Genomic DNA, 24,284 nt, shown 5'->3' on the forward strand with positions numbered 1-24,284 from the left:
TTTCCAGCCTATTTCTTGACTTTTAACTTTATGTTAAAACTGGACTCTGTTCTCAGAGTGAAGGGAACACTGTACCAAGCTTTAAGGTTTTTTGTACAGCTATTTTCAGAGCTTGTTCTGGGGATGTCTAAGTTTTCAGTTCTTCCAAGGTGGTATGATCTAAAGCAATGTGTGTTTACTATTCTCCTCATCTGTGCTCTGTCTGTGAATGACCATAAGCATTCTTTTCCAGAACTGTGACCAGGGTCTCTGTTCCCCTGTGGCTACCAGCTCTGGTATGCTAGTGTTCCTCCTCACCTTGGGAATGAGACCCAGGACTGTGAGTGGGATGTACATATGGGCAATGCAACAGAGTCCTGCACCCAGTGGCAGCAAAGGCACCCCTCTAATCTCCTTATGACCAGTTTTCTGACCCCTTTACCATCTTACCATCTAGAAGCCACTACTACTGATTCAGTTGCCCTCAAGGCTTGGACCTGCTGCTGTTTTGCAAGTGATTGCCTGTGCTAGACTATGTTCTACTTTCACCCCAGACCTTCCCTACTGACCTTCTAAGTTGTCTTGAGCTGGAAAATTATTTCACCTCATCCTTTTTTTGTTGTTGTTCTATCACTCCAGAATTCATTTTGAGGCTTTGTTTTAACATTTCTGGAGGGTAATTTGGGAGAGCTCAGTGATTCTCTGCCTTTTTTAGGTGCATAATCCCTGCCTTTACTCTGCCATCTTGGCTCCACTCCTAAACCACTACTACTTCTTAGCTATCTTCTTACCCATTCTGCCTTGCTGCCAAGTCCAAAAAAAAAAAGGTCCTGAGGATGCAACCCTTCCTCTAGAACTCCCACTCTCGATCCTCACTGATATAATTGTGAGCAATAGAAAAAAGAAAAAGAAAGAGACAAATTCATTTGTGTCATGACCATTTAGTCATCTCAATAACTGGCCATGGCCTTTGGAAAGCTAAGGCTAGGATATACCATCTCTGCTATATCTTTATAGAAAAAATGTACTTTTATTCATATTGAAGTTAACAAGCATTTATTAAGCATGTGAGATAAGTGTGTATGTGTATGTGTGTGTGTGTGTGTGTGTGTGTGTACTGTTTGTGTGCACACACGTGTCTGTACAAAACGTGGTCCAGGTCCTTGGAGAACTTGTGATTTGGATGAAGAGAAAAGGTAACTTCAGAACACATTCAGGATTTTTTTTTACCTTGAGAGTTCCCAAATGAAGCAATTCCTCAAATGCCCAGGAATGATCATGACCTTGTATAAATATACAACACAAGTGGAAAATAAACATAATCATGTTAATTTGTATAAGACAGAACTAGGTCTTCCTATAGACAGTCAGATAAAAAGGTCCTCTTAGGGGTTAATAACATTTTTTTCCAATTTCAAATTAAATATGCACTAGCCAGAGTTGGCAGACTAACAGTCTCACAAAGATATGCTCAGCTAGCTTTGGTGTTAATGTCTGCAGTTTTTAGATTGGAGTCTATGTGCTACATAAAAGAAAGGCTGGGGGTAGAACAATCAGAGGGAGCCAAAGCAGCACAAAGGATAATGGCTTATCAAGTTAACAAGGTGGTACAACCATCAGCTTGAAGCTTGAAAATATGGAATAGATTTGGATATGATGAGCCAAGCCCACTGCAGCTGGAGAGCAGAGATAGGAAGTTTATACCTCCAGATGGCAGTTTTACAGTTGAGGAATCATAGATAGCACTATCAAAACTTCCTTCTCAAGAGTGCAGTGAGTCAGAACCCTGTAACAAATCTACTGCAGCCTCATTATGATGCTGGTATCAACAGGAGTATGTATAATGCCTGTTTTTATAGACTTCTAGTATTATGGGAAGAATTAGATCCCACAAATAGAATCATAAAATGTTAAGGCTAGAAGTAAGCTTAGCAATTATCTGCTTCAACACTTTTTGTTTTACAGGTGAGTAAACTCTCTGAGAGAAAAGAAGTAACTTGCATGAGGCCACATATCTAATTAACTAAAAAAAAACCCAAGATCTCAGGTCTCCTGACCCAATCTAATGCTGTTTTCCCTATATTATGGAACATGAAATGACATTAGAATATAACTGAATATTTGGCTGAGATGACAATGGATTTGAGTTGCGAGCCCCTTTCATAATTGAACTATTAGATAAGATCTCTCTATTCATTCTTATTTGAAGATAATAATGGTACTGGCAATAGCAGTGATAGTATCATAGTATTTCCTGTGGGTAGGGGGAAAAAGTGAGCAGCTGAGAGTTCTACATTGTTGTGAATGCAATGGAGTAGTTGGTCTCCCCTCATAGCATTGGGTGGAGGGGTTCCCTTTAAAGGATGTCCCCCAAGTAACCTGAAAAAAGAGGGTGACAGGTAAATGCAGGACTGGATTCCAGAAGTCTTCCTCTCCCTGTGTGTACCTATCACCTGCAAGGCATATAAGAAACTTAAGGAATATTTGCCTTGCAGCAGGAAGTTTAGTGTATGGGCCCCCTACAGGTAGCACAGATAACATTTTGCTTGACTTTACTCACATTTCCCTCAAGGGTTTATCTCTACCAAGTGTAAGGGGATGGTGGGAAGGACAGAGAAAAACTGAGACACAGACAGAGATAGAGGCAGAGAGAGAAGAGAGATACAGAGACAGACACAGACACCAAGACAGAAATAAAAGACAGACACAAAGAGAGACAAAGAGAGAAAAATGACAAAAATCATAGACAGATATGTATTATTATTCTCTCTCTTCTATAGGCTATCCTGTTTATTAAAATTTACACTTGCTTAGGGGTGATTTCAATGTGCCTCCATTGCATTTGGGTTTCCCAAATGAAGTAAAACTTCAAACCTCAACATAGCTGAAGAAGGAGTGTGTCTCCGGTTCATTTATAGAGATCCAAACTTCTCCCAAGATCTCTATCCTTGCAAGCATTAATCACATCAGACTAGGATGTTGTCACCACCTGGTTGACTTGTTGAAAAGTGGGGGAGGTGATAAAGCACCCAACCCGGAGTCAGGAAGACCTGAGTTCAAATCTAGCCTCAGACGCTTATTTATTAGCTGGGTGATCCCGGGCAAGTCACTTAACTCCGATTGCCTCCAAAAGAAAAAAAGAGAGATAAAATTATAACATTGGAAGGACAGGATGCAAAAGAGAAGAAGAGTTCATTAGGATCATTAGGATCAGGGGAAACTGACAATTCCATTGCCGGCTGCTGAAGTAGATCAGCTTTCCAAGTTTAGCCCTTACCCAAAGGGAAAAAACCCATCTACCAGATTAATAGGGATACAGACTTTGTGCTAATCCCTCTTTACATGGTAAAAAGAAAGAGAAAATCAAACTCCTTCTGGCTGTTCTATAATCCACAATGCACTATATTAGGCAGGGAGTGGCAAGAAAGTTGCTCCTCAGCTTCACATTCCCATTGTCTATAAATGGGGCTCACTGGGTCTCAGAGGAAAGGGATAAGAACTGACACCCAGAGAATGATTGTCCCACTCCTCACTGCCCACACTTTCTCTGTCTAGCTGACCTCTCTGCATCTTGTTCATAAGAACAGCATGAGAGCCTTTGCCAAAATCCAGCAATCCCATGATTTACCAATCTATTTTTGGTTTTTCTTTTGTTTTGGTTTTTGTCCAGATATTTAATGGAAATAATGCTGCTGGACCTCAGTTTAAATTCTAGCTTTTCTATTTATGAATTTGACCAAGTGATTTAGCTTTTTTGGGTCCATTTCCTCAACTGTAAAATAAAGAGCTTGGAATAGATGATGTCTAAGATCCTAACTCTAAATCTGGAGCTAAATCTTGTGTTTTTTGATCCTCAGTGATTTCATCAGTGTAGAAATTCCCTCCATCCAACACAGATAAACAACTCATCTGTAATTCACAGACTCAGAGAGTTACCGGGGTCACTGAGAAGTTAAATGACTTACTTATTCAGGTACCATGTACCAGAGGCAAGATGTGAACCCACATCTTCCTAACATCAATGTTGGCCTTTTTATAATACACCAAGTTGTCAGAAAGGAAAATGAGTTTGAATCAGCATTTCTTATTCCTTGATGAAAACTGCCTCTTAGTGATCTCCACATGCTGTACTTTCTCAACTAGTAAATAATGGACTTCTCAGGGGAGTATCAAAGGACTAACAATATTCAAACCCTCCAGCTTGTCAGAACCCAGGTCTTTCTAAATAGAAGTCCAATGTATTACAAAAGTGCCTCGAAATTGTTATGAAACCTTATAAAATATGAGGGATGGTGACAATGATTAGTGACACAAAGTAATTTTTAAAGAGCTCTTAAATTCTGGTCTTTGCCTAGTTTTAGATCCCCTGCAGTGTATGTGTATGTGCTCATGTGTGTGCATGTGTACATGAGCTTGGATGAACATACATGAACTGTGTTTGAAAGAAAGAGTATAAAACAGTCGTGAAATGCTGATAATCCAGAGGAGCTGAGCAATTTGGATTACTATGGTAACTACCATGGATAGCACCAGCTCAGCCATCTCAAAAAGCTTTCATCCACAAACACATTTTAGTCCTGTTTTTATTTAAAAAATATTTTTATTTATAGCACCATTGAACTTCCTCCACTTAAAAAAACACATTAATGCACATAAATTATTGGGGAATTTCACATGCAGGTTAATAACAAGTTATCAAACCTTAACATTGGAGAGATTTATAAAGGATTTCTCCCTAATGTCAGTTACATTTTGGCCACAAAAAAAAAAAACTGTCCATGGGGAGAAGGAAAGATTTTAGGCAACAGAACTCCACAATACTGTAACAAAAGTTCATATATCCACTAAGGCTCTCCCCACCTCCCCCATCTTGGAAAAGTATTGTCCTGTTTAGATAGACTCCCACTGCAAGTCACAGCCCAGGAACAATTCCCGGGAATCAAAAAGGGAAGATTTCTGATTTTTCTCCCATAGAACATTTGACAAAATCTTATTTCAACAAACTGGCCCAGAATAAAATACCTAAAGTGTCAGAGCCACCAAACACATGATATATTCTGCATCAGGGAGATGTTAGCATGGTCAAAATGTTTAAATGCCACAAGGATGCTTGCAGTCTGACAATGGCTTTGTTTGTCAGCAGTTCTGCCATCCTAATCTACCTGAAAGCCACATATACAGTGAGCAGCTCAGATAGAAGGCACAGAGGCACTATGAGGCTGTAGAACAAGGTATATGCCGCGATCAATTAATTACATGTCTGAGAAAAAATGAAATTCTAACCAAATCATTTTTCCCCACTCAAAAAAAAATCTTTCCCATTTTAAAGATAGTAAAAGTGATAATTTAATCTTGAAATTTTGATTCTACAGAAGTAAAGGTAGGATATGGATACTTAACATATAAAAAATAAATATAAGGGGAATGGGGAAAGGATAAAGTTAGGCATAGAGGACCAAGAAGTTTCAAGAGTAACTTCTTACCTAGCAGTAGTTACAACTGGGTAAACTGCTTACTGGGAGCTATGAACAAGAATGATTTGTAGCTAGCTACTCGACGTGAGAGTATTTGGTTTTGTTTTGTTTTGTAAGATAGAAAAACTGGATGTTTCTTCAATACCTTAATAAAAATAGACTAATTTTTTCCACTGTCTTCACTAGATGTTGGGCTGAATGGACCAGACTAATACTATCGAATTTAAGCTAATAATCATGAAGCAGCGAGGTAATTAGCTATATTCTTCAACTCCTATTTCACTTATTGTCTCTCTCTGCAATAGATCTGTGTGTTTCAACTTCTAGATTTTTATTTAAGTTCCAGGGCCTTAAGTAAAATATAGATAAGATCATGGTCAAAATCAAAAGCTTACTTCGCAATCAATTTTTGAAAATACGATTCTCCAGAACAATGATATTTAAAAGAATCTGTTCATTTCATAGTATCGCAGACTCTGAGAATTGAAGGGACTTTCTATGTCATTTAGTCCCATTGATTTACTACAGATATTTTGACACATTACCAAGTTTCTGCCTGAATACTCTCAGTTGTGAACATCTCTAATTGTCATAAATTTTTTTGTCATATTAGACCTAAATCTGCCTCATGTATTCCCTCATTCCTGGTCCTAGCTTCACAAATTCTCTTAATTCCTATGTCTCTTGGTTTATTCATAAATATAGTTTTTTCAGCCAGTGAAGAAAATATCATTGTAAATATGGATAGACGTTAAAGACTGCGTCAGAAGACACCTTCGGGATCATTCAGTTGAACATTTTTCTTCCTCCTTCCCTCATTTTATAGATGAGAAAAATAGGGCCCAGGGATTAAGCAATTTGTCCAAGGTCAATCCCAAGTCCTCTGGCTCCAAACCCAGCTGTCTTTCCACTGCACCATGCTGTTTTTACATAGTTGCCTATTTGAATTAATCATTTTCTAGAACTGAATGCAATGCAAGCCATCTCTTTCCTAACATATTTACTTAAATAATTTCTCTCCTTTTTGGAAGACACTTTTATCAATAACATGGAAGAGAGGATGATGTAATAAAACTGCTCTGATAGAAGTAAAGCTTGGCGGTATTAACTCTATATCTAATATTTATTTAATAGAGAATTGATAAATGCCAATCATTAGCAATCTTGTTTTTGTCCACAGGCAGCACAGGATAGACAAACATCCCCAAGGCTCTGTAATCAGATTACCTACATTCAAATTCTGCCTGTAATGACTACTACTTGTGTGACCATGAGCACAGAAAGTCATAGAATTTCCTCAGTTTCCTCTACTATAAGATGGTGAGGTTTAATTAGATGGCCTCATAAGACCCTTACAGTACTCTCTACTCCTTTATTCTAAAAATAATGTTGAAAAATAAAATTAGACCTAATGTTTCCTTAAACTGGTGCCAAAATAATGTTAAGTCTGATGAATGACTATCAAGTTTCTGCTTGAACACTCTCAGTGATACAGAGCTCCTAAGGCAATCCATTCCATTTGTAAAAATCTCTATTTGTCATAAAAAATTGTTTGTCATATTAAATCAAAATCTACCTCATATAGTCCCTCATTATTGGTCCTACCTCCACAGATTCTCCTAATTTTTATACTTCTTGATTTATAGTATTGACTATACTTGACTAAGTCAAGTCAAGCCAACAAGCATTCAATAAGCACCTACTATGTGCCAGGCACTATGCTAAGGGCTGGATGTAATCCCACAGATAGCAGTAGGTATGGAATAATGCTACACTCTCTTATTGCACAACAGTGTGATAATAGCAAATTAACCCACATCAAAGATACTTGGAGAATTTCTGAAAATTATTTTCCTTTGAAAAATAAATTCATTTTCAAGTATCCCCTAGACAAAAAGAAACATCAAATTGAGAGATATTTGCCTGGCTTAAGGGAACTGTTTTGTTGTTGCTGCCAATGATAGCTTAGCAGATGAAAGTGCATTGGGGAGGCATAGAGATTAGGGGAAAATATGCCTATATATTAAGACAAAGGTGCAAAATGGAGAAAGGAAAAGTCAGCCAAATAGAGAAATGACAAGTGCAATGTTTTTTCTATCAGAAAAAAATCTATATAATTGGAAATTAAAAAGAATGCATTTCATAGTTGTCCAACTATTTAGCATTCTTGAAGGTATAAACCAATGCGATGCCTAGCACAGTATCTTGTACAGAACAGACACTTAGTAAATGTTTGTTGAACTGAATTGAAGCAGTGCATTAATATTTGATTAATAAACTGTCTAGGTACTCTTAGCAGTAGGAATGGGAAATATTTTCTTAAGTTCTACCTATGTTGGAGACCGGGTTTTTCCTCACATTTCAAAGTAAGCATCTCACAAAATTGTATATGTATAGGCATGTACATATATATATCTAGGTACACATACACATACATACACATGTATGTGCATACACACATCATTTTAAAAACTTTTGGGGTTCAAGTCAATTTACAATCTATCAATGCAGTTTTCACATAAAACTATACCACCCCAGTGTTGGAAGAATGTTAAAAAAGTTAAATTCTAATTGAAATTGACAAGAAAAACCCAATATTTAAAATAGTAGAATGTGTCAAAAAATATTAGCACTATAAACTTCACATGGTTTCCCCAGTTTGTGTCCATTTGGGCCATACCCTTACTTTTTTTTTTTAAAGTTACTTCAATTTTGCTATAGAAACTTTCTGAAAAGCTATAAAGTGCATTTTGTCATATCTACTAAAAGGGTAGAAATACTCTTTGGGAGATAAAAACCCATGTAGGCAGTTTTTCAATTTACCTCTGTCATGGCAGAAGACTGGATAAGAAAATAGGATACATTTTCAAGAAGTAACAAGTGGGCAATTCCATCTTTCATCTGCACTAGTGTAATTGCTCCTGCCTCTAAAACTTTCTAAGAGAATACAAAATAGTCTATATTATTTTGGAAAAGCTATTGCCTTTACCAGCTTTGCATTACAGGAGATTTCTTGTGCATGTTAATAGGACTCAAATCTAAATTGTCTAAAGAAGTCTGACCTTCCCCTAACCTGTCACCTCTCCTGAGATGCTCCAAGCTTATTCAGTTCCTAAAACTCCATTGAGACACTGGCTTCATCTTTATACCCCATTAAAATACTGATATTTGAATAATGATTAAAAGGATGGTGCGGTCTTCAACAATAACAAAATTGGAACAATATTTTAATCGTTGTCTATTTTGATTGGAGTGGGAGGTCCAGAAACAAAAGAAAATTTCAAACCCTTCAGAATACATTCAAAGTTATAATTAAATAAATCTGCATTTCTTCCTAACATAATTTTTCCTATCGAATTACTAAAAAGGAAAGCTAAATAAATACACAAAAATATGTGTAATTAAAGGAAAAGCAATTGCCTGAATTGGGCACGAAACTAGAAACTAGCTTATTTATTAGGTAGGAATGAAAACTAAAGTGTTCTTTATTTTAAAATCTGGATAATGTCCACTTTCTCCTGGTCAATGACAGACAGAACCTAAAAGAACGTTCAGATGAACAACTAGGTCTTGGCCAAAGCAATAAATGGGAACAGCCCCAAAGAGACTGACTGCTGAAAACAAGAAATGCATGCTACCTAAATATGGGTTTATTTTCCTGCAATATTAAGAGAAAAAAAAACTGTACTCAATAGTTCTTGACCCTATAGCAGTGGTTGTCTTCATTTAAAAAGAAAAGCAAGCAAGAATCACTTTTTTTCTCCACCTCTGAAAGCAAATGTTATCAAAGAAGAAAAATTTTTTTTCTGTTGAACTCAATTATCCCCTCTGATGCTCCTGAGAGTTTTTGCCAGCTTACTGAGTGCCCATTTTATTCTTTTTCAAAGAGGAACCAAGGTGTTGAAGAGATGAAAGGGCAGGGCAAAACATCACTGTGAAATTCGTTACTAAGAACTCAGAAAAACACAACTATTATGGGTCTTCATATATACATATATATGCATATATATATGTGTATATTATATATATGAAGTGTATTATCCATTAGCTCACCTCAGAGTGGGCTAGAAATAGAACTCAGCCAAAAATGACCAAAAAGGGGATGGAGTAAGGGGAGAAAGTTCAAATCCCAGTCCTGCAAAAGCATTGAATTCTAGTCTCCAGTTCACATTGTCTCTATACTTTTTCAATTTACCTCAGGAAATACATGTTCAAACTAAAATGATTAAAGAGGAGGTGCGCAAGTAAACACGTGAATAGTTCAACAATATTCACGTGCATGAGATGGGGAGGGGTGGGGGAGGAAGGGTTTGTGAATCTTGAAATTGCCAAACATTTTTAAAAGGACTGAACCCCTTATTTTAACACAGAATTACATTACTAATTCTGGTCAGTGGTCACAAACTGGTGGCTAAGCTGCATCTCTCAATCAGATGACTTTCAATGCTGAGACCAAATTAAAAATGGGTGCTATTGACAAAGATCAGATCTTCTTGCGTCTGTTTAGCAGCTGGTGCACTGTCACTCAGATGATCTGCTTCAATGACAATTGCAGCTGTGTCATTTCGACTTAAGCCATCACTTCTGTACGTTGCAGTTGGGGGGCAGCCATTGGGCTCTGTACAGCCATTGATATGGATAAGTGATTGAGTCTCTGGAGGGCAGCAAAGCTGATTCGCACAGGCTTTGGAGATGCAGGGTGAGCTGCAGACAAGCATCCAGTCTTGCTCCAAGGATTCCTTCTGGTCCACATATTCTGGCTGGATGGTTACACTGTGGATCCCTGCATTGTGGAAAATTTCTCGCATTTTGAAATTGGCATCTTTGTAATCTTTGCTCTTTTGGCACTTGATGTGGAGAGTGGCAATGTTCCTCCCATTAACAAGTTCCCAGATGTGCATTTCATGTATGCCGCTAACTCCAGGCACATTGGATAGCTTGCCCACTAGAAGAGAGAAGCAAATAGCATACAGATGAATACCAGATTTAAGAATCTGAGAGTTATATAAAGATAGCAAAAAAAAGTTATTACCCAAGAGTTTTGACCAACAGAACTAAAATACACATAGGGCTCATTTAAATATTCCTATCTATGTCTTGGTTTAAATTAGCCCTTACAAGGTAAGAAAACTCTTGCTACAAGTAAAAAAAAATAATTGTACTTCAAACAATCATCTCCCCCTCTTATTCCCATAATATTTTAAGGTTTACAAAGCATGTTGTTCATGATAATTCCAAGAAGTGCATTATATAAGCACTATGGCCCCCATTATACAGACGAGGAAACTGAAGCTCAGAGAATTGAGTACTTTGCTCTAGCTCAAACAGTCATTGGGGACTGCAGCTGGAATTTGGACTCAAAACCAGGTCTCTCTCCTGCCTCTAAGTCTAATGTCCTTTCCACTATAGCACACTGTATCAAAACTCAACAAGTATTAAATGCCTACTATCTTCTAGTCATTTGTGTTTAGGCAATAAAGATACAAATACAATTAAAAAATTATCCCTACTCACAAGAAGTTTACATTCCAATAGGGAGAGAAGTACATCCATAAGTTTGTATGGAATAAGCATGAAGACAGTAAGGACAAATAAATACAAAATATTTAAATACAAGGTGGTTCAAAGGGGTGGGAGTTGGGGAAAGCCTTCATTTAAGGCAATGCCTGGGCTTTGTTCAAGGTGAACTCTTTTTCTCTGAACTCCCACAGCATGTAATGATGCTAACACCAATTTTTACATGTCATGATATATTCCCTTATGATGTTATCTCATGTGCCTTTAGTTTTGTCTAACTAGATTGTAAGCTCCTCAAGGGTGGGCTCTTCATTTATTCACTCAAAAAGCATACACTAAATGCCCGCTGTGCTAGGCACCCTGCTAAGTGATGGAAATACAACTGCAAAAAAGAAAGAGGAGGAGGAGGAGGAGAAAGGAGAAAGGAAAAAGAAATTAGAAAGGAAGAAAAAGAAGAAAGGAAGAAGGAGGAGGAGGAGGAGGAGAGGAAGAAGAAAACAGTCCTTGCCTGCAAGGGGTTTACACTCTATTGGGGGAAAACACCAGATACATAGAAAATTCAGTGTGAAGTATATACGATGTAAATACAAAGCAACCTCTAGGAGGATAGTATTCAATAAAATAGCTTGATTCACTGCTAGTCTGTGAAATAAAATGACCACAGAGCTTTTAGAGTCCTAGAGCTATAGCTCACAATCCAAAGGCAGATAAAAGGACAGGGTCAAAAGATATAGGTCCTTGTCCTAGCTTTGTCAGTAGCCACAAGCTTTAAGCCTCAATTTTCTAACCCCTGCTCTGCCTCCCCTTAGCTATTGTGAGGATGAAATTAAAGCACTGGGAAGAACTTTGAAAGTTATAAAGCTCTATTCAAATGTAAGCTGTTATTGTTATTCCAATAATCTTTCTAAAGAGATGACGCTGAAAAGTGTTACTTATTTAAATTCTTGGGATAAGCCATACAATTTAGTAAAGTGCTATATGGATTACAATGGCAGTACCTACATACAGGGCAAGTGGCTATCATGGAAAGGTAATGACAGTAAAAATGTATTAAGCGTCTACTATGTTCCAGGCACCGAGGCAAGAAGGAAGGAATACAAAGGAAGGCAAAAGACCGTCCCTTTCCTCGAGGACCTCATAGACCAGTGGGGGAGACAACACGCAAACATCAACGCACAAACAAGTTATATGCAGGAAAAGTTAGAAATAATCAACAGAGATCAAGTACTAGAATTAAGAGGAGTTGGGAAAGGCTTCTTGTAGAAGGAAGCCGGGAGGTGGAGATGAGGAGGGAGAGCGTTTGAGGCATGGGGGAGAGCCAGTAAAAATGCCCAGAGTCTGGAGATGAAGGGTCTTCATACCTCCCTGTTAGCATCTGAGCTAACCAAGAAAGCAGACTAGCCTTTGTAAGCTCAGAGTCCCACAGTGGGACTCATTGTCCCATTAGCTAGGTTACTAGTCAAATATTAGAATTATTAATACTATCTCCATCTTTTCTGTGGGTCATATTTCATTTCTTAAATGCATTTTGCATACGTGCATGTACACATGTTGTTTCTCAAGAGAATGTAAGCTCTTTGGGGGCAGAAACTGTTTAATTTGAGTTTTTATATCCCTACTGCCTAGCATAGTGCCTGACACATAATAGAGGAATGGAAAAGGAAAGGGAATAAACCTTTATATAATGCCTACTATGTGCCAGGCATCATGCCAAACACTTTTTACAAATATCTCATTAACAACCCTACAGGTAGGTACTATTATTCTTATTTAACAGTTGGAGAAACTGAGGTAAACAAAGGTTAAGTGACTTGCCCAGAGTCACACAGCTAGTAAGTATCTGAGGCTGGATTTGAACTCAGGTCCTTCTGATTCCAGACCTAATGTTTTATCCACTGTGCCACCTAGGGCTTAATAAATGTTGGTTAGTTGACTAGCTCAACATTAGATACTGCATCGTATCTATCTATCTATCTATATATAATATATATATAATAATTATATAATATATATTATATATATATAATAATTATATAATATATATATATAATAAATCTACACAAGCCAAGAAAACATTATACACAATGACTACAACAATGTAAAGGAAAAGAATAACCACAAAACAATCAATGAATGCTGAAAAATCATAAACAAGCCTAGTCTAAAGAACATCTGAGAAGACATTCTCATCCCCGCCACTTGCAAAGGCACAAGGCCCACAACTGGGGTACACTACAGAGCGCCCAGATTTTTTTTAATGTATTGATCAGTTTTGCTCACTTTTTTCCTTTTCTTTTTGTTCTTCAAGATTTTTTTTTAATATGGGATGGCTCTCTAGAGGAAGGAAGGGAAGAGATACTGGAGAAAATTTTGGTGATACAAAAAAAGATAAAACTTTAAAATTCATTTAAAAAATAAACCTGTACTGTATAGAATATATTCCATTGTCTTATCTTATGGGAGTTATAGTCTGAATCATGGCATAATTACTTTCCCTTGCCAACATGTGGATTATTTGCACAGTCATTTCATTAGAATTAAATATATATATATATATACACACATGTATGTATGTGTGTGTGTATACATACACACTCATATCTTGAACTCAGATTTACACAATCTATATCACAGTTGGAACTTGAACCTATGGGTTAAGTTCTTAACCTAAGGCTAAGCAAAGAAATACAGATCAATCTAAAAAGAGGTCAGGAATGATCTGAATTTCAATCCAGCTATTTTCACATGCTGTAATAGACTGGGTACCTTTCCCATACATAAAAATTCAATTAGCAAACATGCAATATCTAGAGCATAAATGCTTTTTAGACTAGGAGCAGCAAGAAAGCAAAGGTTCTTGATAAAAGTGACATGGAAAACTAAAAGAAATTTGATCTATCTCATAAGGGTGAATAGTCCAAGTGTTGACTCTTAGAGTTCCACATTTTCAAAATTCACAGGGATACAGAACAGAAAGGAAACTTAAATTCTTACATGTGAGGGTCACATAGCCAGGATGAAAACACATGATGGAGTTTCTACAACCCTACAGTACTGAGGAGTTCCAAATACATAAATAAAATAATTCTCCAGAAATAAGACATATATTAATATTTATGTCATTATATGGCATAGTGGATAGAGAGGTGGCCTTGAAGTCAGGAAGATTTGGGTTCATGTCCCACCTCACACTGGTTATGTGACCCTGAGCAAGTCATTTAACAATGATGGGGTCCAGGCAACTAAAACGATACATTAGTGAAAAGATGCCAACCTACATAGCATTGGGAATTTTCTCATCTGAGATATCAGTGAAATTGTAGGTCCAATTCCATATCTATCTTTATCATTAAAATTATACTGAGGGGCAGCTAGGTGGCACAGTGAATAGAGCACCAGCCCTGGAGTCAAGAGGACCTGAGTTCAAATACAGCCTCAGACACTTGACACTTAGTAGCTGAGTGACCTTAGGCAAGTCACTTAACCCCAACTGCCTTGCCTTCCCCCTTCGAAAAAAAATTTACATTGATAAAAGCACCACAGATTAAAACTAAACTCAACTTACCCAGTTCTTCCAAATTGACTCCTTTGGGAACCATCTGTAGCAAAATGAATGCTGTCTCCTTGATGAGTGGAAAGGCAGATGACAAAATGATGATGACCATGATAACAGTGAGGCTTGGGTCAATGTAGCACTGCCAGTTACATGGAGCATTGTCCTCCAGAGGAAGCACATAGAATATGATAGCAGCAATCACCACAACCACAGATCCCAGTGCATCTCCCATGACATGCAAAAGAACACCTATCAGAAAAAAAAAATGTGAAAATCACAAAGGTCATCTCAAGCTTATCAAGAATTCTACATAAGTCCATCAAGATTTTTATACATGTTATTTTGTTAGAAAAGTATGATGGCTCAGAAACACATGCAAGAAAAGTGCCATCATTCCTCGGAGAGTCATCAAGTGAACAAGCTTTTATTCTCTGGGAATACAAAGAAAAGTAAAGGCAACCCCTGCCTTCACAGAATATACAGTCTAGTGGGGGAGACAACATGCAAACATGTATGTACAAACAAGCTACATACAGGATAAAGTGAAAATCATCAACAACAATAGAGGAAGGCACTTGAATTAAGGGGGAATTGGGAAAGGCTTCCTGTGGGATTTCAGTCGGAACGTGAAGGAAGCCAGAGAAGCCAGAAGGTAGAGATGAAGAAGGAGAAAACTCCAGGCATGGGGGCCAACTAGTGAAAATGCCTGGAGTCAAATGATGGAGGGCCTTGCATGAGGAACAGCAAGGAAGCCAGTGTTAAAGGAAGTAAAGAAATAAAGAACAACCAAGCAACCACCCAGAACTCCAGAAGCTTGGAGAAGGGAAGAATGGTCAGGAAAGAGACCAGCTAGCCGATAAACTTAGAGAAAGCATGGATCCTCTATTTTATCATGCCATCCTGTCTTCTCAGACTACCTTGTATAGGATCCATTATAAGTAACCTAAATGGACAAGTGAGTCTATAGATGGGATCTTTATGATTATTATCATGAAGATGTCTATTTTAGATTAGTCTTAAACTTCTTTTAGAAAAAGAGTAATGAGGACACTCTTACTAGTTGTATGACCCTAGGCAAGTCACTTAACGCTGTTTGCCTCAGTTTCTTCATCTTTAAAATGAGCTACAGAAGGAAATGACAAACCAGTCCAATATCTTTGCGAAGAAAACACCAAATGGGGTCACAAAGAGTTGGACACAACTGAAAACGACTGAATAACAACAACAAGGGGTAATGTAAGAAGGGAAGAGGTTCTTTTCATCGCCCTTCTCTCCAACCAAACTTCATGCTTTTCCCTTCCATGTCTGCATTTGCTTACAATTTATCCAGGTGATGATATTCTAAAACATGTAGATTAAAATATCCTCAAAAGCAAGGATTCCACCATAGCTTTGTGCTTAAGAAAAGGCAAGTTGTTCCATAAATGAAGAGGTACTAAAGTTAACAGTAATGCCTTTAAGTGCCCTTTAAGGAAGGGAATACTAGGCATAGTCAGACATGTACCCTAGACTTTAGGAAAATAGACTTCAAAAAGTATAAAGAAAATATGTTTATACTGATCTTGTAGTAAAATTCTGTCTCTTTTTCCTTGTCCTTTTCCCTCCCCTCTCCATTCTCTATCTCTCTGTCTCTCTGTCTCTGTCTCTCCATCTCTCTCTGTTTCTCTCTGTCTCTGTCTCTCTCTGTCTCTCTCTCTCTCTCTCTCTCTGTCTCTCTCTCTCTCTCTCTCTCTCTCTCACACACACACACACACACACACACACACGCACACACACACACACACACACACACACACAGGCATTTCTCCCTCCCCATCTCCTTTGTAGGGCATTGTCAGTGATACTGGAGCAAAAGAGACATTTTAGAGAAAAGAACACATTATTGACTTCATTGGAAGTCTTTGCACATCTAAGAAGCAGGATGGTCATTTGTCAGGTATGATATAGATGGGATGCTTGTTCAAATTAGGGTTGGTTTTGATCAGGTTGGGGAACTTGCAGCCTGCAGCCTCCAGGCCACATGTGGCTTCCAGGTCCTTGGGTACAGCCTTTTGACTGAGTCCAAGTTTTACAGAACAAATCCTTTTATTAAGGGGATTTGTTCCCTGAAGTTTGGATTCAGTCAAAGGGCTGCACTTGAGGACCTAGAGGGCCACATGTGGCCTTGAGGCCGCAGGTTCCCCACCCCTGGTCTAGATGACCTCTGAAGTCTCATCCAATCCTCAGATTCTACAATTGTAGTAACACTTTCTAAAAGTATAAATCATACTATACAAAAGCAACAGTCTTATGCAAAGAAGGACAAAGGATCTATTTGTTTAATAGAAACAAAAAATGTGATTCTGTTCTTTGGGTGAAACCTTTTTGGAAAGATGGCAGATGGTTATCTCTGTGTGTTTTGTATAAGAAACCTCTAGAAAAGAACAGTGAACCTAAAGTCAAGCACAAATTAAATATCTCTGCTATTAGAGACTATTAATTACAGTAGAAAAAGTTCTGGTTCCAGAATCAGAACCCTCTAGTCCAAATTTTGGCTCTGCTATTTACTATCTTTGTGTTCATGGGGGAAAAAGTCACTTAATTAGCCTCAGTTACTTCACCTGTCAAGGAGGGTGGCTGGACTCATGATTTCTGAACTCCCAGCTCTAAATCTCTTAACTTCGTCCATATTTCTTGGTTTCCTACAGTTCACATTGTAGAATTATAAATGATTCCAACTATTTGGTTATTAAGGCTTTCTCGTAATTGGTCTCACTTTCCTACTTTTCTGGTGCTTTATTGATGAGATTAATAAATTATTTCCTATGGGCCAGAATCTTCCCCACATTTGGGTAAATCCGGGTGCGAACACACCAAGTAACCTTCTGTTGTACCACACACAGATGATTGCTAATCTCTCCCTACAACTTTAAGAGCAAAAATAATCCCAGTTCTTTCTTGGGGGGAGCAGGGCAAGGGCTTAAAGGCACTGACAGGCATCAGGAGGTAACTTACCTAAAATTCAAAAGAATAACTCTCACATTTTTATTACTGACTTCTTTTTGCTTCTGAAAGAGCTTTGCAGTTTATCAGTCCCTGTCTCAAATCCAGAAAGAGAACATCCAGAATATCTCAATTCAAGAATCATCCAGAATGTCTCACAACATCAAAAAAAAAAAACCCAAAAAACTGAGAACCTAAACTTTGATGCTCCCTCCACAGGCCAACACAATTCCACAAATTCCATTTGTAATAAATATACATAGTCAAGCAAAAGAGAGAGAAAAATTAATTTCTGTTCATTTTTTCAAAATAGAGAGGGGTGTATGAGTGGAAGGCAAGGGCAGGGGTGGGGGTGGGGCAGCCTGGAATGCTACAGATGTGAAATGTTGCCTACTCTTGCAGATGAGGCATTTACTTAACTAAAATATTAGCTAAAAAATTAGCTTTACTTAACTATTTAATTTTGTTACAAGGGAATTATCTCAAAGTGGGAGTAATCTGTAAATGTCTGTAATATAAAAAACATCAACAAAACTTTTTTTAAAAAGAAAAAATAGGGGCTGGAGACAAGGTGGCAGCTGGAAAGCAGGGACTAGCGTGAGCTCCCTGTCAAGTCCCTCCAAAAACCTATAAAAAATGGCTCTGAACCAATTCTAGAACTGCAGAACCCACAAAATAGCAGAGGGAAGCAGGGCTCCAGCACAGGACAGCCTGGATGGTTGCTGGGTGAGGTCTTTCGCACATGGAGCCGGAAGCAGAGCAGAGCAGAGCCCAGTGTGGGCGGCGTGGACCAACCAGACCAGGAGCCAGGCAGAACAGGCCCTAGTGACCTGAATCAGTGAGCTTCAGCAGTTACCAGACTTCTCAACCCACAAACACCAAAGACAACAGAGAAGGTTAGTGGGAAAAGCTGCTGGGGACAGGGCAGTTCAGCCACTGCCCTGGGGGCAGTGGAGGTGAGGAAGCTACAGAACTACAGCTGCAGTTGCTTCCGGCCCCAGGCCCACCTGGTGGGCGGAATTAAGTGGCAGATCAGAGCAGAAGTGCAGAGCCTGCTGAAGTCCAGTCCGGGTTGGGGGTTCTTGGGGAAGGAGGAGTGCTGGTGTGGCAGAGCTGGTTGTAATAGCTCTGAAATCAACAGCGCATCCCCCCAAGCTTGGAACATAGTAACTCTTTACTCTACAAGCAGTCATACCCCGCTGAAAAACTCAAGGGTCAAGTAAGTTGGCTGGGAGCATGGTCAGGCAGCGAAAACGCACCCAGATTCAGGCTCAGACTTTGGAATCTTTCTTTGGTGACAAAGAAGACCAAAGAAGCCAGAAGAAGTCAACAAAGTCAAAGAGCCTACAACAAAAGCCTCCAAGAAAAACATGAACTGGTCTCAGGCAATGGAAGAGCTCAAAAAGGATTTGGAAAAGCAAGTTAGATAAGTAGAGGAAAAATTGGGAAGAGAAATGAGAAGAATGTGAGAAAACCATGAAAACAAGTCAACGGATTGCTAAAGGAGACCCAAAAAATACTGAAGAAAACAACACCTTACATGAAAAGGTAATCAAGAAAAATAACAAGAAAAAGAAATCACAAAGGACTTACTAAAGTTGAACTGTTTTGTTTACATTCCTACATGGAAAGATGATGTGTTTGATTCATGAGACCTCAGTATTAGGGTAGCTGAAGGGAATATGCAAATATATATATGTTTGTATATATATATATATGCATATGTGTGTATGTATGTATATATGTATGTGTATATATAGAGAGAGAGGGGGGGGGCACAGGGTGAGTTGAATATGAAGGGATGATATCTAAAAGAAATAAAATCAAATTAAGGGTTGAGAGAGGAAAATATTGAGAGAGGGAGGAAGGGAGAGATAGAATGGGGTAAATTATCTCACATAAAAGTGGCAAGAAAAAGCAGTTCTGTAGGAAGAGAAGAGAAGCCAGGTGAGGGGGAATGAGTGAATCTTGCTCTCATCAGATTTGACCTGAGGAGGGAATACCATACACACTCAATTGGGTATCTTACCCCACAGGAAAAAAGGAGGAAGAAGATAAAAAAGGGGGGATGATAGAAGGGAGGGCAGATAGGGGGAGGAGGTAATCAAAAACAAACACTTTCGAAAAGGGACAGGGTCAAGGGAAAAAATTGGATAAAGGGGGATAGGTAAGGAAGGAGCAAAATATAGTTAGTCCTTCACAACATGAGTATTGTGGAAGGTTTATACATAATGATATGCATGTGGCCTATGTTGAATTGCTTGACTTCTTAGGGAGGGTGAGTGGGAAGGGAAGAGGAGAGAGAATTTGGAACTCAAAGTTTTAAAAACAGTTGTTCAAAAACAACAAAAAAAAAGTTTTTGCATGCAACTAGAAAATAAGGTACACAGGCAATGGGGTGTAGAAATTTATCTTGCCCTACAAGAAAGGAAGGGAAAAGGGGATGGGAGGGGAGTGGGGTGACAGAAGGGAGGGCTGACTGGGGAACAGGGCAACCAGAATATACGCCATCTTGGAGTGGGGGGGGTAGAAATGGGGAGAAAATTTGTAATTCAAACTCTTGTGAAAATCAATGCTGAAAACTAAATATATTAAATAAATTAAATTTAAAAAAAAAGAAAAAAGACACAATCATATTCCTTTGACACCTTTCATGCTACCTTAACTATTTTTTGTATTTTTTTCCCTAATTGTTTCCTATACCAGTGCCATAATGGGTAGAATGTTGGATTGCAAGTCAGGAAGACTTCAGTTGGAATCCTGCCTCAGACTCTCACTGGCCGAGTGACCCTGGGCAAGTCACTTAAACTCTGTCTCAGTTTTCTCAGACAGAGTTTTGTATTTTTTTCCCTAATTGTTTCCTATACCGGTGCCATAATGGGTAGAATGTTGGATTCTGCTGTCTACACCCATGGGGAGAAAAATAGCACCTGCCTTCCAGGGTTGCTGTAATGATATACAAATGATATGAAATGTTGGCATTGTTCTTTCAATTAGATTGCAAGGTCCTTCAGGGCAGGAACAATATCTTGTAATTATTTTATCTTTCTAATCACCGTGTTAAACACGTGAAAGATGTTCAATAAATATTTTTTGCTTGATTCATGTCAAAATCCCTCTGATGTGGACTACTCTTATCTCTGCATCATGGGTGTAGACAGCAGATTTGAAATCCAAAGATTCAAGTTCAAACCCTAGCTCTGACACTTACTACCTGTGTGACCTTTGGTATGTCAATTAATCTCTCAGTATCATTTTCCTTATCAGGAAAATGACATAGTTGGATTATATGATCTTAAAAGTCCTTTACGTTTATATAAAAGTCTGGTATTCAGGTTTCATGTAAAACTGCTGAGTTATCCCTCCATTTCCCGTAAGAATCATTCAGGGCATAGGCCCTTAGAGCTCAAGGGGATCTTAGAATCATAGAATTTCAGAGATGGAAGAGACCTCAGAGGCCATGAAGTCCATCCATACCCGATGAAGAGTCCCCTTCACCACATGCTTGGCACAAAATTAGCCATTCCCAACCCCCATTTTTACAAATAGGGAAACTGGGATTGAGGGAAAGAATGCAATTTTCAAAAAGCCACAGAATTTTAGACTTGTAAGGGAGTTTCATGACCACCTAGTCCAACCTACACCTGAAAAAGAACCTCCACTACAAGACACCCCAACAAATGGTCATCCAGCCTCTTCTTTAAGACCTCCTTGGAGGGAATCTACTACCTCCTATAGATTCCATTTATAGATACCTATCCTTTCTCTGCCCACTGCTTTTTTTCCAACCATTTAATTTTTTTTTTTTGCAGGGGGTAAGGCAGGGTGACTTGCCCAAGGTCACACAGCTAGTAAGTGTGTCAAGTATCTGAATCCAGATTTGAACTCAGGTCCTCCTGACTCCAGGGCCGGTGCTCTACTCACTGCTCCACCTAGCTGCCCCAAAACCTTAACTCACCGAGCACTTCCTATGTCTGAAATACTGCTATGTTTGACCCACATACTGTTGAGAGGTTTTAATGTCTATAGCAACAAACTCAATGACAACCTGTTTTATAGAGGACTCATTGTCAGAGTTCAATAAAAGTTCGTCATTCAGAAGTCACGATGCTGCTAAGTATTCCAAAGATGGAATCTCCAGAATTCTTTTTATTATTCCAGTTGCTAGCAATGAAAAAAAAACAAAGGAAGAACCTATATAATCCTGAATCATGAATTAGCACCAAGTAACACTCCTGGACTTTGAAATCATCTCTGCTCTGATTAGTGTGTCTAGCACTTGGGAGAGTCATACATTTTATTGAATCTGTTGATAAACGAGAAGTCTTTTGGGTCAGTGTGTCACTTTGTGTATTTTTATAGAGTTAAAAAGTACTTTGGGGTTAGAATAAAACAAGGAGGAAGAGACACATTAAGAGAAAGAGGAAGTGTTTTTCCAAGACTTGAAATACGTTTAAGTTCCATCTGCTTACAAGATGGCAAATATTTACCTCAGATAAAAATGTTCATTATCTTCTTTATTCAGACTCGACCTTCCCATCTCTTATCCCGCCTGACCCTATAAGTTAAATAAGTGAATAATACAGTACAAAAGTGCTGGATCTGGAGTTGGAGGATCTGGGTTCATATCCCAGCTCTGTTATGTGCTACCTGTGTGATATTCAGTAAGTTATTTGACCTCTCTGGCCCTGTTTTCTCATCTGTGAATTGAGAGGTTTGAAGAAGTAGATTTATAAGGTTTCTATCAGCTCTAAAACTATGATCCTATGAACCATGACGTAAGGCCCTGTCACAAATCTTGGGATTTCAATTTCCCTGTAGACTCAAGTTAGAGAAGAAGATGGATTCTGAGAGATGTGGGATTTGCTCCAACACAATCTCTGATTTCAATTAGAATAAGGATTGTGGAGGCAGGAGTGAAAATGGAGAAGAAACAGCTTTTTATAAACAGGATGCTCTGTGAGACACTTCCCCAGTTCTGGGGCCGCAGTGTTGTCTTTTAAAACAGCTGCTTCCACGATGAAAACTTAACAATGCTGCCGACTGTGAGCAGCATAGGAAAAGAGTGAGGGTGGGGAGAGACAGAGAGAGTAGGTACCTCAGGGCCCGATCCTACAGCCTACAGTGAACTCTTACAGAAATAGCATTAGATTGGGTTTTGGTTCTAGCTCTGTCACTCACCCAGCTGTGCAACCCTAGGGAAGTCACTCAACCTCTTTAGGCATCATTTTCCTCCTCTGGAAAATGGGGGCGCCGAAGTAAATCACCTCTAAGTTTCCTTTCAAATCTAATGATTCCATGCGGTTCTAGGCTCATCCTTTAACATGGCCGCTCACAGCAATAGGATTGGTGAGGTTTGATGACAGTAGCTATGGCCTTTAATTCAACGGGTGCGGTATGCAGGGCACTGACAAGACGGGAAAATGGCTTGCACTGCTCAATCCTACTGACAAGTCGTCATAGTAATTTCATATACATATATTCAAGCAATCACTTAATTAAATTTTTGGTTAAATATATTATAAAGATCTCTTAAGTTTCCCTATATTTTTTGCTTTACTGCCTTCATTCAAATCAACAGACATCGATTAAAGACTTACTGGTTCTTGAAGGCACCAGTGCATAATGGGTAGAATGTTGGATTCCAAGTCAGGAAGACTTCAGTTTGAATCCTGCCTCAGACTCTCACTGGCTGAGTGACCCTGGGTAAGTCACTTAAAGTCTGTCTCAATTTTCTCTCTGTATAATGGGGAGAATAATAGCACCTACTTTCCAGGGTTGTTGTAATGATATATAAATGATATAAAATGTATAAAGTGTTTTGTAACCTTTAAAACATTACATAAATGTTAGCTAGTATTATGTGCAAGAGAACTGTGTCAGTTGATAGGCAGTCAATAAACATTTATTAAGTGCTTCCTCTGTGCCAGGCACTGTGCTAAGTGCTGGGGGATACTCAAGATATGATCCCTGCCCTCAAGGAGCTCAGATTCTAATGAGGAAGACAGCATGAAAGCAACTGTGTACATAAAAGACATGTACAGGGCAAATGGAAGGTAATTTCCGAGATGGGGAGAGCTGGAAAAGGCCACCTGCAGAGAGTGGGATTTGAGGTGGGGCACGGAGCCAAGAAGGTAGAGGTTAGGAGGGAGAGTTGTATGTATGGAGGATAATAAGTGAGAAAGCCTGGAGTCAGGAGATGGAGGAACAGAAAGAAAGAAGGCCAGCGAGTGATAGGCTGGTTGTCTGTAAGGGAGTCATCTGGACCCATGATTTCATTGATGCAGGGAATGCCCTCTGAGAAAACTCCCTCAACCAGTGTGGATCTGTAACTGTTTTGCATCTTAAAGTCTTAGTATTACCTGGGGTATTGAGAGGCTAAATGACTTGCTCAGAGACACACAGTGTCAGTGGTGGGATCTGAACCCAATTCTATCTGACTCTGAGGCTAGCTCCCTATCCCCTATGCCATACTACTTCTCACTAGGAATTTGTTGTTCGGTCATTTTCAACCGTGTTCAACTCTTCATCACCCTGTTTGGGGTTTTCTTGGCAAAGATACTGGAGTGGTTTGCCATTCTTTTCCAGCTCGTTTTATAGGTGAGGAAACCAAGGTAAAAAGGGTTAATTACTTACCTAGGTTCACACACCTACTAAGTGTCTGAGGCCAGACTTGAACTCAGGAAGATGAGGTCCAGCTCTCTAACCACTACACCACCTAACCACCCTTACTAGGAATACAAAAACAAAAAAGAAATCTTGCCACTCATCAAGTT

General features: G+C 38.8%; 1 protein-coding gene across 2 annotated transcripts in view; it reads right to left on the reverse strand.

The window, feature by feature from the left end:
• Positions 1 to 5,307: 5,307 nt before the first annotated feature.
• The window catches only part of SLC30A10 (solute carrier family 30 member 10), a 55,488-nt gene continuing 36,511 nt past the window's right edge, over positions 5,308 to 24,284 (reverse strand). For both annotated transcript variants that reach the window (XM_036754477.1, XM_036754476.1), the window contains exons 3-4: positions 14,536 to 14,775; positions 5,308 to 10,398 (exon numbers count right to left, since the gene is read on the reverse strand). In XM_036754477.1, the coding sequence (XP_036610372.1) occupies positions 9,911 to 10,398; positions 14,536 to 14,775 (728 nt within the window). In that variant the 3' untranslated portion in view covers positions 5,308 to 9,910. The remainder of the gene's footprint in view (positions 10,399 to 14,535; positions 14,776 to 24,284) is intronic.

Source organism: Trichosurus vulpecula, chromosome 4, assembly GCF_011100635.1.
Source record: "Trichosurus vulpecula isolate mTriVul1 chromosome 4, mTriVul1.pri, whole genome shotgun sequence".
Lineage (NCBI taxonomy): Eukaryota > Metazoa > Chordata > Mammalia > Diprotodontia > Phalangeridae > Trichosurus > Trichosurus vulpecula.